The 11,317-nt window shown below is 49.5% G+C and overlaps 1 protein-coding gene across 1 annotated transcript; it reads right to left on the bottom strand.

The window, feature by feature from the left end:
- Window positions 1–9,479: 9,479 nt before the first annotated feature.
- Window positions 9,480–11,082, bottom strand: BLOC1S4 (biogenesis of lysosomal organelles complex 1 subunit 4). Its single transcript, XM_024745035.1, has one exon. It carries the CDS (start codon window positions 11,052–11,054, stop codon window positions 10,260–10,262), a length of 795 nt encoding a protein of 264 aa, XP_024600803.1. The 5' UTR covers window positions 11,055–11,082; the 3' UTR covers window positions 9,480–10,259.
- Window positions 11,083–11,317: the final 235 nt, after the last annotated feature.

The raw sequence follows: 11,317 nt of genomic DNA, 5'->3' as shown, positions 1-11,317 counted from the left end.
CCCCTCAACCACAAATTGCCAAGACCCCAGAAGTTCCCACCACTTAAAGTCCAGCATCAGCGAACAAGAGGCCCAGGTTCTGCAGCCCTGTGGGAGCCAGACCAACAGCCCAGCTGCAGGTTCCTTGCTCCCATCTCGTGCTTAGCCTACTTCTTTTTCTTTTAAGAGTGTAAAATGCAGTTTGCCAAACTGAATTATCATAAGTTGATTGCACAATTATGACCCCACTGTATTATATGCTCTCTCTGTCCCTGGCTCTGTGTGTTTGCACTTGCTGTTCCCTCGGCCAGGACTGCCCTTCCCCTCAAATCTCTCTCTGGCAAACTTCTACTCATCCGGCAAGGTTCAGCTCAGTCATCACCTCCTCCAGGGAGCCTTCCCTGACTGCCCACCCCAACCCCGGACCTCATATAGAAGGCCAAGTTTTTTCTTGTGACAACCTAGATGACTCTTTAGCTGTCTCTCTCCTCACTGTCCCTTGAGGTCAGGGACTGGGTCTTATTCACATCTGTGTCCTCCATGCCCAGACGAGCACCCAGCACGTGTTATGAACTCAAAACAGTGTTTGTTGAGTGAATGAATAAAGAATTGCCTGTAGAAATGAGACCATCCAGGGGCGTGGCTAAGAGCTCAGATGCTGGAACCAGCCGGCCTGGGTCCAACTTCCATTTTTGCCACTAATAAATAGGTTAGATACTTTCCTTGACTTCTCTGGGCCTCAATCATCTCAAAGGCTAGGAGAGTCTGAAAGGAGTGGGCCAGCTCTTATCCATGCATTTTCATCCAGCAGTATTTTTTTTTTATCCCAGCTGGTTCTGGGAGGAAACATTAAAAAGTATAAAATACAATGGGAACACTGAGATGCAGAAAGCGCCCTGGAGTCGGAGCCTTGACGTAGCTGGGTGTGGCTGAGAGCAGGTCCCCTCCCTGCTCCCTTCCAGGAAATGTAAGTCCTGCCCTCCTGAAGTGCTAACTACGGGCCAGAAAATCGACTAGCTCATTGAATCCTCACGTGATCCTTTACGAGTATGATCATTGACATTTTATAGATGGGGAAACTGTTTCCCAGGGGAAGACAGCTGCAAAGTGGTGGAGCTGGGATTTGAACCCACGCAGTCTGGCCCTTGAACCAGTCACTCAGACGTTTCACTGTACCACCCGTTGTTTGCCATCCCTTGCCTTCTCGAGATTCAGCCTCTCGCTCCCCGTGGCTGGGTCTCCCGCAGCCCTCACATTCCTCTATGCTTCAGTATGCAGGGCACTGTGTCAACATGCACATGCGCATACACGCACACGTGTGTGTATCTCCACCTGGAAGAGTGTGGCTTTCTGTCCTCTCTCTCTGTGCAAGGGTCCTGGGTGAGCTCCACTGTCACTGTCCCAGGTTTATCCAGCGAAAGTCAGGACAAATGGCCAGGAAGTGGAATCCCCACACGCAGGGGAGGAACACCCGACACCAGGGCCTTCGTCTCCGTCCTCACTCGAAACCTCACCGAGGCACTGGTGCCACCCCTTGTTGTTCCCTGTGCCTCAGCTGCTCTGCTCCCGATCGCGCTCGGGCTGTCTCCCTCTCCTGGTTCAGGTCTCAGCATGGATGATATCACCTGCCAGAGGCTTTCTCCATCCTGGGCCATCCCGGGAGTGGGGGGACGGGGGCGTGGCTGGCGTGCTTTTCCAGTATGCAGGGCACCTCCGCTCACAGCCAGATCAGAAGCAAATGACATCTTCTCTGTGCTTCTGCTCCCCATCTGAAAAGTAGGGATCACCTCTGGGTCCTCACCTGGTAGAGTGCATGCTGACTGTGGAATGTGGAGAGAGGCAGAAGGGAATCGCTGGCCAGGGCCCCTGGGAGTTGAGGCCACAGAGCCCAGGGTTCTGGTGCCTGGAGCAGAGCATCCAGCCAGCACAGAGCCTGGAACCTGGGGGAGAGGAAAGGGGTCAAGGCCTCTTCCCTAGAAGGGAAGACAGTTGTCGTTGTCGTGAGACCAAAAGGAATGAACTCTGGACACAGCCTGGGTGGAGCTCAGGAGCTTGTGCTGTGTGGACAAAGCCACTGTCAAAAGAGCACATGCCGTGATTCCATTTACATAACACTCTCAAAATTAACAACAACTATATGTGTGTGTGTGTGTGTGTGTGTGTGTGAGTGTGTGTGTGTGTGTATGGTACTGTGGAGAGATCAGTGGTTGCAGGGGTTGGGATGGGGGGGCATGGCCATAGGGAATAGCATAAGGGAATTTTTTGGAATGATGGAGCAGCTCTGTGTCCTGATTGGGGTGGTGGTTACACAAATCTAAGTGCAATAAAAGTCACAGAACTATATACAAAGAGAAAAGTAAGTGCATGGAAAAACGGGAGAAATCCAAATGAGGTCTGTGGTTTAGTTAGTAGTTTCATGCCAGTGTCAATTTCCAGGTCTTGGCCATCGCATTATGGTTTTGTAAGATGCTGTCACTGGGGGAGCTGGGTGAAGGGCACAGGGGAGTTCTCTGAATTATTTTCGCGACTTCTCTGCAAGTCTAAAACTACTCCAAAGTAAAAACGCTAGGAGTACTTCATCCAACAACAGCAGAATATACACTCTTCTCAAGTTCACATGGAACATTCACCAAGACAGACCACAAAATACACCTTAAATTTAAAATACAGATTGGGAATTCCCTGGCAGTCCAGCGGTTAGGACTCTATGCTTCCACTGTAGGGGGGGAATGGGTTCGATCCCTGGTCGGGGAATTAAGATCCTGCAAGCTGTGCGGTGTGGCTAGAAAAATAAATAAATAAAAATTTAAAGATTAAAAAAATAAGAGAATACAGATCATATAATGTATACTATCAGATCTCAATGGAATTAAACTAGAAATCAGTAACAGATAGTAGGAAAAGCCCAAGATACTTGGAGATTAAACAACACTCTTCTAAATAACACATGAGTCAAAGAAGAAATCTCAAGAGAAATATTAAAAGATTTTGAACTAAATGAGAGTGAAAACGCAACTTACTAGAATTTGTGGGATGCAATGAAAGCAGTTCTCAAAGGGAAATTTATAGAATTGAATGTATCTATTAGAAGACACATCTAAAATCAATCATTTCAGCTTTTAGAAAAAGAAGAGCAAATTCAATCCAGAGTAAAGCACAGATGGCCAACAGGGACACGAAAAGATGCTCAGTATCACTAACCACCAGGGAAATGCAAAGCAAAATCACAGTGAGAGGGGGCTTCCCTGGTGGCGCAGTGGTTGAGAGTCCGTCTGCCGATGCAGGGGACGCGGGTTCGTGCCCCGGTCTGGGAAGATCCCACATGCCGCGGAGCGGCTGGGCCCGTGAGCCATGGCCGCTGAGCCTGCGCGTCCGGAGCCTGTGCTCTGCAACGGGAGAGGCCACAGCAGTGAGAGGCCCGCGTACCGCAAAAAAAAAAAAAAAAAAAAAAAAAAAAAATCACAGTGCGATATCACCTCACTTCGGCTGTAATTACAGAATGGTTGTAATTCCGTAACTCCATCCAGCTGAGAAATGAACCAGGGGTGCCCGAGGCTCGCACACAGTACCCTGATAAATCACTCCTCCTCCTGGGTGGTGGGGGAGAAGGTGAACAGGAAGACAGGCGCACGGAGCGCCCGCTACGGTGGTTGTTATCCCTGGTGGCGCTTCCCCATCATCACCATCACCATCTACCCCGAGAAACCTTTACCTCCTCACCACCTCACGCCATCAGGATGGCCACTGTCAGAACAAGTGTCGGTGAGGATGTGCAGGAACTGGAACCCTCGTGCACTGATGGTGGGGATGTCAATAGAACAGCTGGGTGGGAAACAGTGTGGTGGCTCCTCAAAAAATTGAAAATAGAACCACCATGTGATCCAGCAGTTCTACTTCCAGGTACATACCCCGCAAGATTGAAAACAGGATCTCAAAGAGATATTTATACCCCCATGTTCATAGCAGTGTTATTCACCATGGCCAAAAGGTGGAAGCCGCCCAAGTGCCCACCAACAGGTGGATGGACGTCAGGAATTCCCTGGAGGCCCAGTGGTTAGGACTTGGTGTTTTTGTAACAGGAAAGAGCCAATCCTGGCTCCATGCTGGATCTGCTTCTTTACTTTCACCTTTGCTTCCCGTTGCTTTTGTTCGCTAAAAGGATACAGCCTATACATAATGGCCTGCTTCGGGGAACCCTGCTACTCTGTCTGAATGTTAAACCAAAGTGCCTTTGGTCAGGGAAGCATCCTGACCCTGTCCACCTGTGAATGGCTGCAAGAAAGATGAAATTAACACACCCCTCCCCGAAGCTGGCCATTCTAGGAGATATTTGCGAGACTTACGGTCTTTTTACTTTACTTCCCCACCTCCTCTCCCTGTCTGTTCTCTAAAAGAAACTGGCATCCAAACCCTGAGAAGATGGTGTTTTGGAGACATTAGTCTGCCATCTTCTCAGTCTGCCGGCTTTCCAAATAAAGTCATATTCCTTTTGCCTCATCACCTCATCTCCCGATTTATTGGCCTGTTGGACTCGGTAACACTTTCACTGCCGTGAGCCCGGGTTCGATCCCTGGTTGGGGAACTAAGATCCCGCAAGTCACACGGCACGGCCAAAAACAAAAACAAAAAAACAGATGGATGGATAAGCAAAGTGTGGTCTACCCATACAATGGAATATGATTTAGCCTTAGAAAGGAAGGAAATCCTGTCACACACTGCAACAGCAATGAAACTTGAAGACATTATGCTCAGTGAAACAAGCCAGTCGCAAAAAGACAAATACTTATGTGAATGCGCTCGTATGAGGTCCTTCCTTACAGCAGTCAAATCCACAGAGACAGAAACTGTAATGGTGGCCACCAGGGGCTGGGGGAGGGGAGGGAGCGCAGAGGTGTTTCATGGGGACGGAGTTTCTGTTTTGCAAAATGAAGAGTTGTGGAGATGCATGGTGGTGACGGCTGTACAGCAGTGCGAAAGTACTTAATGCCACTAACTGGACACTGAACAGTGGTTACGACGGTAGATTTATATTATGTGTATTTCACCACAATTTTTTGGGGGAAAAAAGAATAAAAACAATGAACTAAAAAATCAGTTAACAAGAATAAAAGAACACTTCCATTCACAACTCGGATGCCTTCCTGAACAACCTTATAAAGTAATAGTGCTGGCACCTGAAACTCAGGTGTCCCAAACTACTGAGAACTGTGACATCACTAATAGCACATCACCCCCCCAACCTCCCATCCTGCTGGTTCCTGTCTCAATGAATAGTGTCACAGGGAACAATGTGCTATTAAGCAAGTCTATGGGTAAGCATTTTCATAGTCTAGAAAGTGACAGATATTTGGGGGTGAGGGGGAAGGAAGGTGACGTGTGTGTGTGTGTGTGGGGGGGATCTGCTTTTTTTTTTTTCCGAGAAAAGACTGAAATCGTTTTTTCTGGTTTTGCCAGGACAAGGAGCTGAATTAACATCGGAGGAGCCTGAAGGATGTGGCCCTTGCATTTCCGCCCTCCTGGTTCTCTACGTCTTGCTCATCCGCCTGTCTGTCCCCTTGCATTAACCCAGCAGACACGTTTGGAGTGCCTACCCTGCACCCAGCATGGTGGCCACTGATCCAGGGCTGCACAAAACGGACAAAGATTGCCCTAGCAGGGGAGACAGAAAAAACAAGCAAACAAATAAATGAGCATGTTCATTCCGGGAGAGAGAAGAGCTGCGAGGACAGCAAGCAGGGTGAGGGGCATTGCCCTCAGCTACCACGTCCACCCTCCCATGCCCCGGGCGAGAAGAGCAGCCAGCTGTGCCTTGGAGTACAGCTGTGGTCCTCACACTGTGAGCCCCTTGGGCAGACAGGGCCTGGTGGCTCTGACTGCCCGGTGCTGGCGTGTTTTATTTCCCGAAGGCTGGGCTGGACCAGCTGCTTTCAGGCGGCTGTTCCTGTTCCCACAGCTCCCTCTGCTGGAAAGGAGCTGCTCCTGCAGCCGAGGGCAATCCCGTAGTTACAGGGGCGACAGTTCCCGGTTATTCCCTTCCTCTGGCCCCAGGGTCTCATGTGACCACAGACTGACCCCTCCCCTTTGAGGATGAAAAGCGTAACGAAAAATCTCTCATTCTAAAAGAAATGCATTTCCTTTTCTATTACTGGGACTAAGGATTTAGGTCACTTTGTAAAATATTTTTTTTAACAAATAGTTTTCAAGTTTTTGACTTTTTCAGAGTCTCTTTAGATAGTTCTGCAAGTTCTATATCAATATCCCTGAGGCACGGGAGCCCACAGGATTGCTTGTACGAGTTTAGCAAGTTCCGTCCATGAAATTTGGATTGGATTAGGTTGGTGTCTGACCTTGTCTCCCACTGGCCTGTCAAGCTCTTGGGAGAAGAACCACGTCTTATTTCCCTTGGGGTCCTCAGCCCACCTGTGGTGATTGATTTCCCAGCAAACATGTGATTGAGTTACTGTATCTGCTTTGCCTCCTGTTCCTTTTGGGGTGCCTGGCTTTCATCTAGCTGTTCATTCTCTCCGCCAGTGTGAGTCATTCGTTCAACAGGTATCTGAGTGTGACGGGCACGGTGAGAATACAGCCGAGGAGAAGTGGGGTTGCCAGAGCCCATGCCCGCCTGGAGGTGGGCCGACAGCCATCTAATAACGACCCAGACACAGTGGTGGTGAGTGCTATGAGGGGAACACGCTGGGCATCTCCCAGGATCCAGGTGAAGCTGGAGAGATGTGAATGAGTGAGAGGAGAGAGGCCCAGGACCAGTGAGGGCGTAGGGGCCAGATCCTGCAGGCCTGGCAGGCCATAGGACAGATTTTGGATTTTATTCAAACATAACAAGAGAAACTGATGGGCGTTTCAGGCAAAACTCAATATATTTGATTTCTGGAAAGACCCCTTGCGCCGCTGTGTGCTATATGAAAAGTGGCTTGGAGAGGGGATGGGGGAAGCAGGAAACCACTTAAGAGAGGGCTGAGTGGTCCAGGTAAGATGGGGCGGCGGTGGGGACAAACACAGAGGATGCACTGAGGATGTTTTCGGGGAGCGCTGGGAGGCACACTGATGAATTGGAAAGCGCTCTTACTATTCACAGCACATCACTCCTAGTCAAAGTCTTCAGAAGATACTGCCATGAGTTCATGAGGCCAAGTTCCTGGTAAAGAAAGCAGGGGTGACGAGGCAGACAGGACAGATGTTGGCCCAAGGTCATTTTTCTGTCTCCAGAATGGAGGTTGGGGGGGCCAGGCACACCCCGCTCTAGCTGGCACTGCCCCCTTCACCTTCTCCTGGTTCCCTCCTCTCCTACCCCTGACCAGCTGGAGAGTTAAGAGGGCCCTTCTGGATCTCAGAAAACTGTCCCTCCACCTCTTCCTAAGTCAGTTAACAAGTTGAGAATTGCAGCTGCGCTGCACTTGCTTGTTACTTGTGTCACAGCCAAGGACGGCTGGTGACGTGGACCCTGTCTGCCACCCTGAGCCCACCTTTCTCCTTAGTCACTTTCAGCAGCTGGAAGAAATCCTTATGAAATAACGCTTCACCTCTTCCTATGCTGTCCCTTCTGACAGCTGTTTAGCTAAGCAAGTTTCAAACTTTAAGTTCCAGACCATTATTAGATTTTTCCTCGCAGTAAGTCCTTCGTATGTCCCGAGCTGTCTGACTCCAGGACCCCTACTCACACGTTCATGATGGACACACCTCCTCACATATGGTCTAAGGCTCATATTCCTGAAAGTTCTGGCCTGGAGGATAAAAAGCCACAAGCTACTTAACCACCTTATTTCACGTGTGAATTTTCTTTCTTTCTTTATTTGGTTGTTCCGGGTCTTAGTTGCTGCACGTGGGCTCCTGAGTTGTGGCATGCGAACTGTTAGCTGCAGCATGCATGTGGGATCTAGTCCCTGACCAGGGATCGAACCCGGACCGCCTGCATTGGGAGCGTGGAGTCTTTGCCACCACGCCACCAGGGAAGTCCCACATGTGTGAATTTTATGTGTGAATAAATAGCACCCAATTTTATGTGTGCTTCCAGGGCGACTCCTGTACGCCCGAGGCTGCCTGTGGACGCCCGAGGGGGTGTCCTAGGTACTCCTGAAATCTCTAAGTGGCTACTGTGCTCTTGGGTGTAGGAATGAAGAACAAGCTAATGGCACAAGGCACTCTACTCAATACTCTGTAATGACCTATGAGGGAAAAGAATCTAAAAAATACAGTGGTTGTATGTATACGTAGAGCTGATTCACTTTGCTGTACAGCAGAAACTAACACAACACTGTACATCAACTAGACTCCAATTAAAATTAAAAAAAAAAGCTCATCGACTCCAGGGTGACGGGTGGTGTGCTCCTCTCAGCCTTTATGTGACCCCATGCCCGTGCCTGCTTATTCTTCTGGAAGGTAGGGGAACTCTAGACCCCGGCAGCAGACACAGTCTGCAGGAGTCACCAGAATGACAACACACCCCGCTCTCCCCCAGCCTCAGCACTGGGGGCCTCCCTCCCAACTTTGCTACTGACTTAGGAAGAGGTGGAAGGACAGTTTTCTGAGATCCAGAAGGGCCCTCTTAACTCTCCAGCTGGTCAGGGGTAGGAGAGGAGGGAACCAGGAGAAGGTCTGAAGGGGGCAGTGCCAGCTAGAGCGGGGTGTGCCTGGCTCCCCCAACCTCCATTCTGGAGACAGAAAAATGAGCTGGGTCTAACATCTGTCTTGTACTATGCAAACCAGCTTCCAGTCCCCATTCCCAATGAGGCCCTGCACTAATCTCTAGTAGAAACCTCAGAAACAACACCGAACGACTAAGAGAATTTCAGAACCCAAGGTCCCTTAGATATAAGGTGCACAGATAGTGATGTAAATTATCTTCCGGGGCTTCCCTGGTGGAGCAGTGGTTAAGAATCCGCCTGCCAATGCAGGGGACACGGGTTCAAGTCCTGGTCTGGAAAGATCCCACATGCCGCGGAGCAACCAAGCCCGTGCGCCACAACTACTGAGCCTGCGCTCTAGAGCCCGTGAGCCACAGCTACTGAGCTCACGCACCTAGAGCCCGTGCTCTGCAAAAAGAGAAGCCACCGCAATGAGAAGCCCACGCACCACAATGAAGAGTAGCCTCCGCTCGCCGAAACTAGAGAAAGCTTGTGCAAAGCAATGAAGACCCAACGCAGCCAAAAATAAAATAAATTAAAAAAAATATATATATATAAATGTGTGACATAGAAGGTCCATGAAAGCTAAGGTCGGAGATTACACAATCAGACTTTTCACAACGCACAGCTGAGAATACACCTACTTTACAAACCTCAAAGATCTATGATAAATGACACAAAAGCAACCTAAGCTCTATGCTTGAGTTCTACTACCTAGGAGGACCACCTTATAAAACAGATTAAAATCAAGATCAAAGCCTGTTGTACCTGCAAGGGATCTTTAAGATTCCACGTCGTCGGGGGGAAAGAACCAAATCCTAATACCAGTCATATTACCACACAAATAATTTAACTGTTCGCTTTGAGGAGAAATAAATACTTAATGTTGTGAACTTTCTTTATCCCACTCCTTAAATCAGATACTCAACGTGTCTATTTTCAAACAAGCAAAAAGGAAAATACGTACAGTCCTTTTCAGATGGAAACCCTTTCCAATAAAATTTAAATGTTTTATTAATGTTTAATTATAAACCAAACGTTGGGAATCATATATAGACACGTTTGCTATGGACAAACTTAGACTGTGAGGTCATACTTTCAAAAAAACTTCAGAATGAGTTGCAATATATCAATACGTTTTCTCAGAAATTGTATAATTTCCTTCAGTTTGCAATCCATTATATGGAAAGTTTAATATAATTTTAAATAATTTACCATCTATCCTAGAAGTAAGCTATTGAAAACTGAATCACTATTAGGATCGAATTAACAAGGCTTTAAAGGCTCAGTTTTCCTAAGGGTTTACAAATATACAAATCTTGAAAAGGTAATACTGTTAGTTGAGCTGTAAAATCCATAAAAATAACAGTTCTGCCACAGTGCCCAGGTAAATTCATTCATTTTGCTTCCCCGATGCCCCCCACCAAGCAGCTTTGAAGTTTCAAGTTTGAACTGGAAGACGTAGAAAATCACACACCCTTCGTGAAATGATGAAGATACTGAGAAATCAAGTGTGCAAAAAATCAACTTTACAATTCCATACTCCAACATCATGTATGTCTAGTCACAGGATTTTCAACTGGTTTGATTACTACTCGAGAGAATTTCAGACCCGTCCTCTGGCAGCGCTGTCCCGCGGACTCAGACCTGAGATCTTTCGCTGCAACAAGGAAAGTGGTCTTCGGTTCGAAACACGACGGGGGGTTCGTAGCTGGTCCCCTGGGACCTGCTGGAGGGCGCCTTGTTGAAGAAGGAGGGCACGTTAATTGTGCGCAGGAGTTTCCTGAACGTACTGGGGAACGTCCCCAGCTCGGCCTCCGCCCTGGAGACCTGCTCCTCCAGCCTGGCTACACTGGCGCCGATCATCCCGACGAAGGCCTCCAGCCGGTCGATCTTGCTGTACACTCTCCGCATCTCGGTGGCCTTGGCGTAAATGCAAGGCATGCCCTCGCTGACCACGTGGGAGGAGTCGCCGCGCAGCATGTCCAGCATGCCCACAAACTCGTCCACCCTGGTGAGCAGGTCCTCCAGGCTCGCGTCCAGCTCCTCGACCTCGGGCCGCGCCCCCGCGCCAGGCAGCAGGCAGGCGGCGTAGCCCGAGGCGGCGCGGCGCAGCAGCGGCAGGTCCCGGCTGGGCGCGCCCGACTCCGGGCCCTCATCCTCCCACGGCACCGACGCGCTGCTGTGGCTCTGGGACACGTTACCGCTGTCCCCGCTCCAGGCCGCCACCTGGGGCTCGGCCTCCTCAGCCGGCCCCTCGCACGGCAGCCTACAGCCCTCCACGAAACCTTCCATGTCTCGCAACTGACCCGGAACGCCAGCCCCGCTTCCGGCCTCTGCGCGCGCATGCGCACGCAGCACTACTTCCAGCCTCTGCGCGAGCACGTACACGCACGCACACCCGCCCTTGCTACTGGCCTCCTCTGCCCCGCGCATGTGCACGCGCACCCATCTCTGCTTCCAGCCTCGGAATGCTCATGCACGCGCGCGGCGCTCTCCGCGCACAGGTGCTCACGTTCAGAGCGTGTCGTAGCAACGAAGACCCAATGCAGCCAAAAATAAATAAATAAGAACGTGTAACGGGAATACAATAAAGTTTGTGTACCTTAAGTGTACACATTAATTTTACATATCCATACAACCACATAACCTCCAACCAGGTCAAGATATAGAACATGTCCAGCAACCATGACGGTCTC

Source organism: Neophocaena asiaeorientalis, unplaced genomic scaffold (assembly GCF_003031525.2).
Source record: "Neophocaena asiaeorientalis asiaeorientalis breed wild unplaced genomic scaffold, Neophocaena_asiaeorientalis_V1.1 scaffold65, whole genome shotgun sequence".
In the NCBI taxonomy this organism is placed as follows: Eukaryota; Metazoa; Chordata; class Mammalia; order Artiodactyla; family Phocoenidae; genus Neophocaena; species Neophocaena asiaeorientalis.
This window is presented reverse-complemented; position numbering and strand designations above follow the sequence as displayed.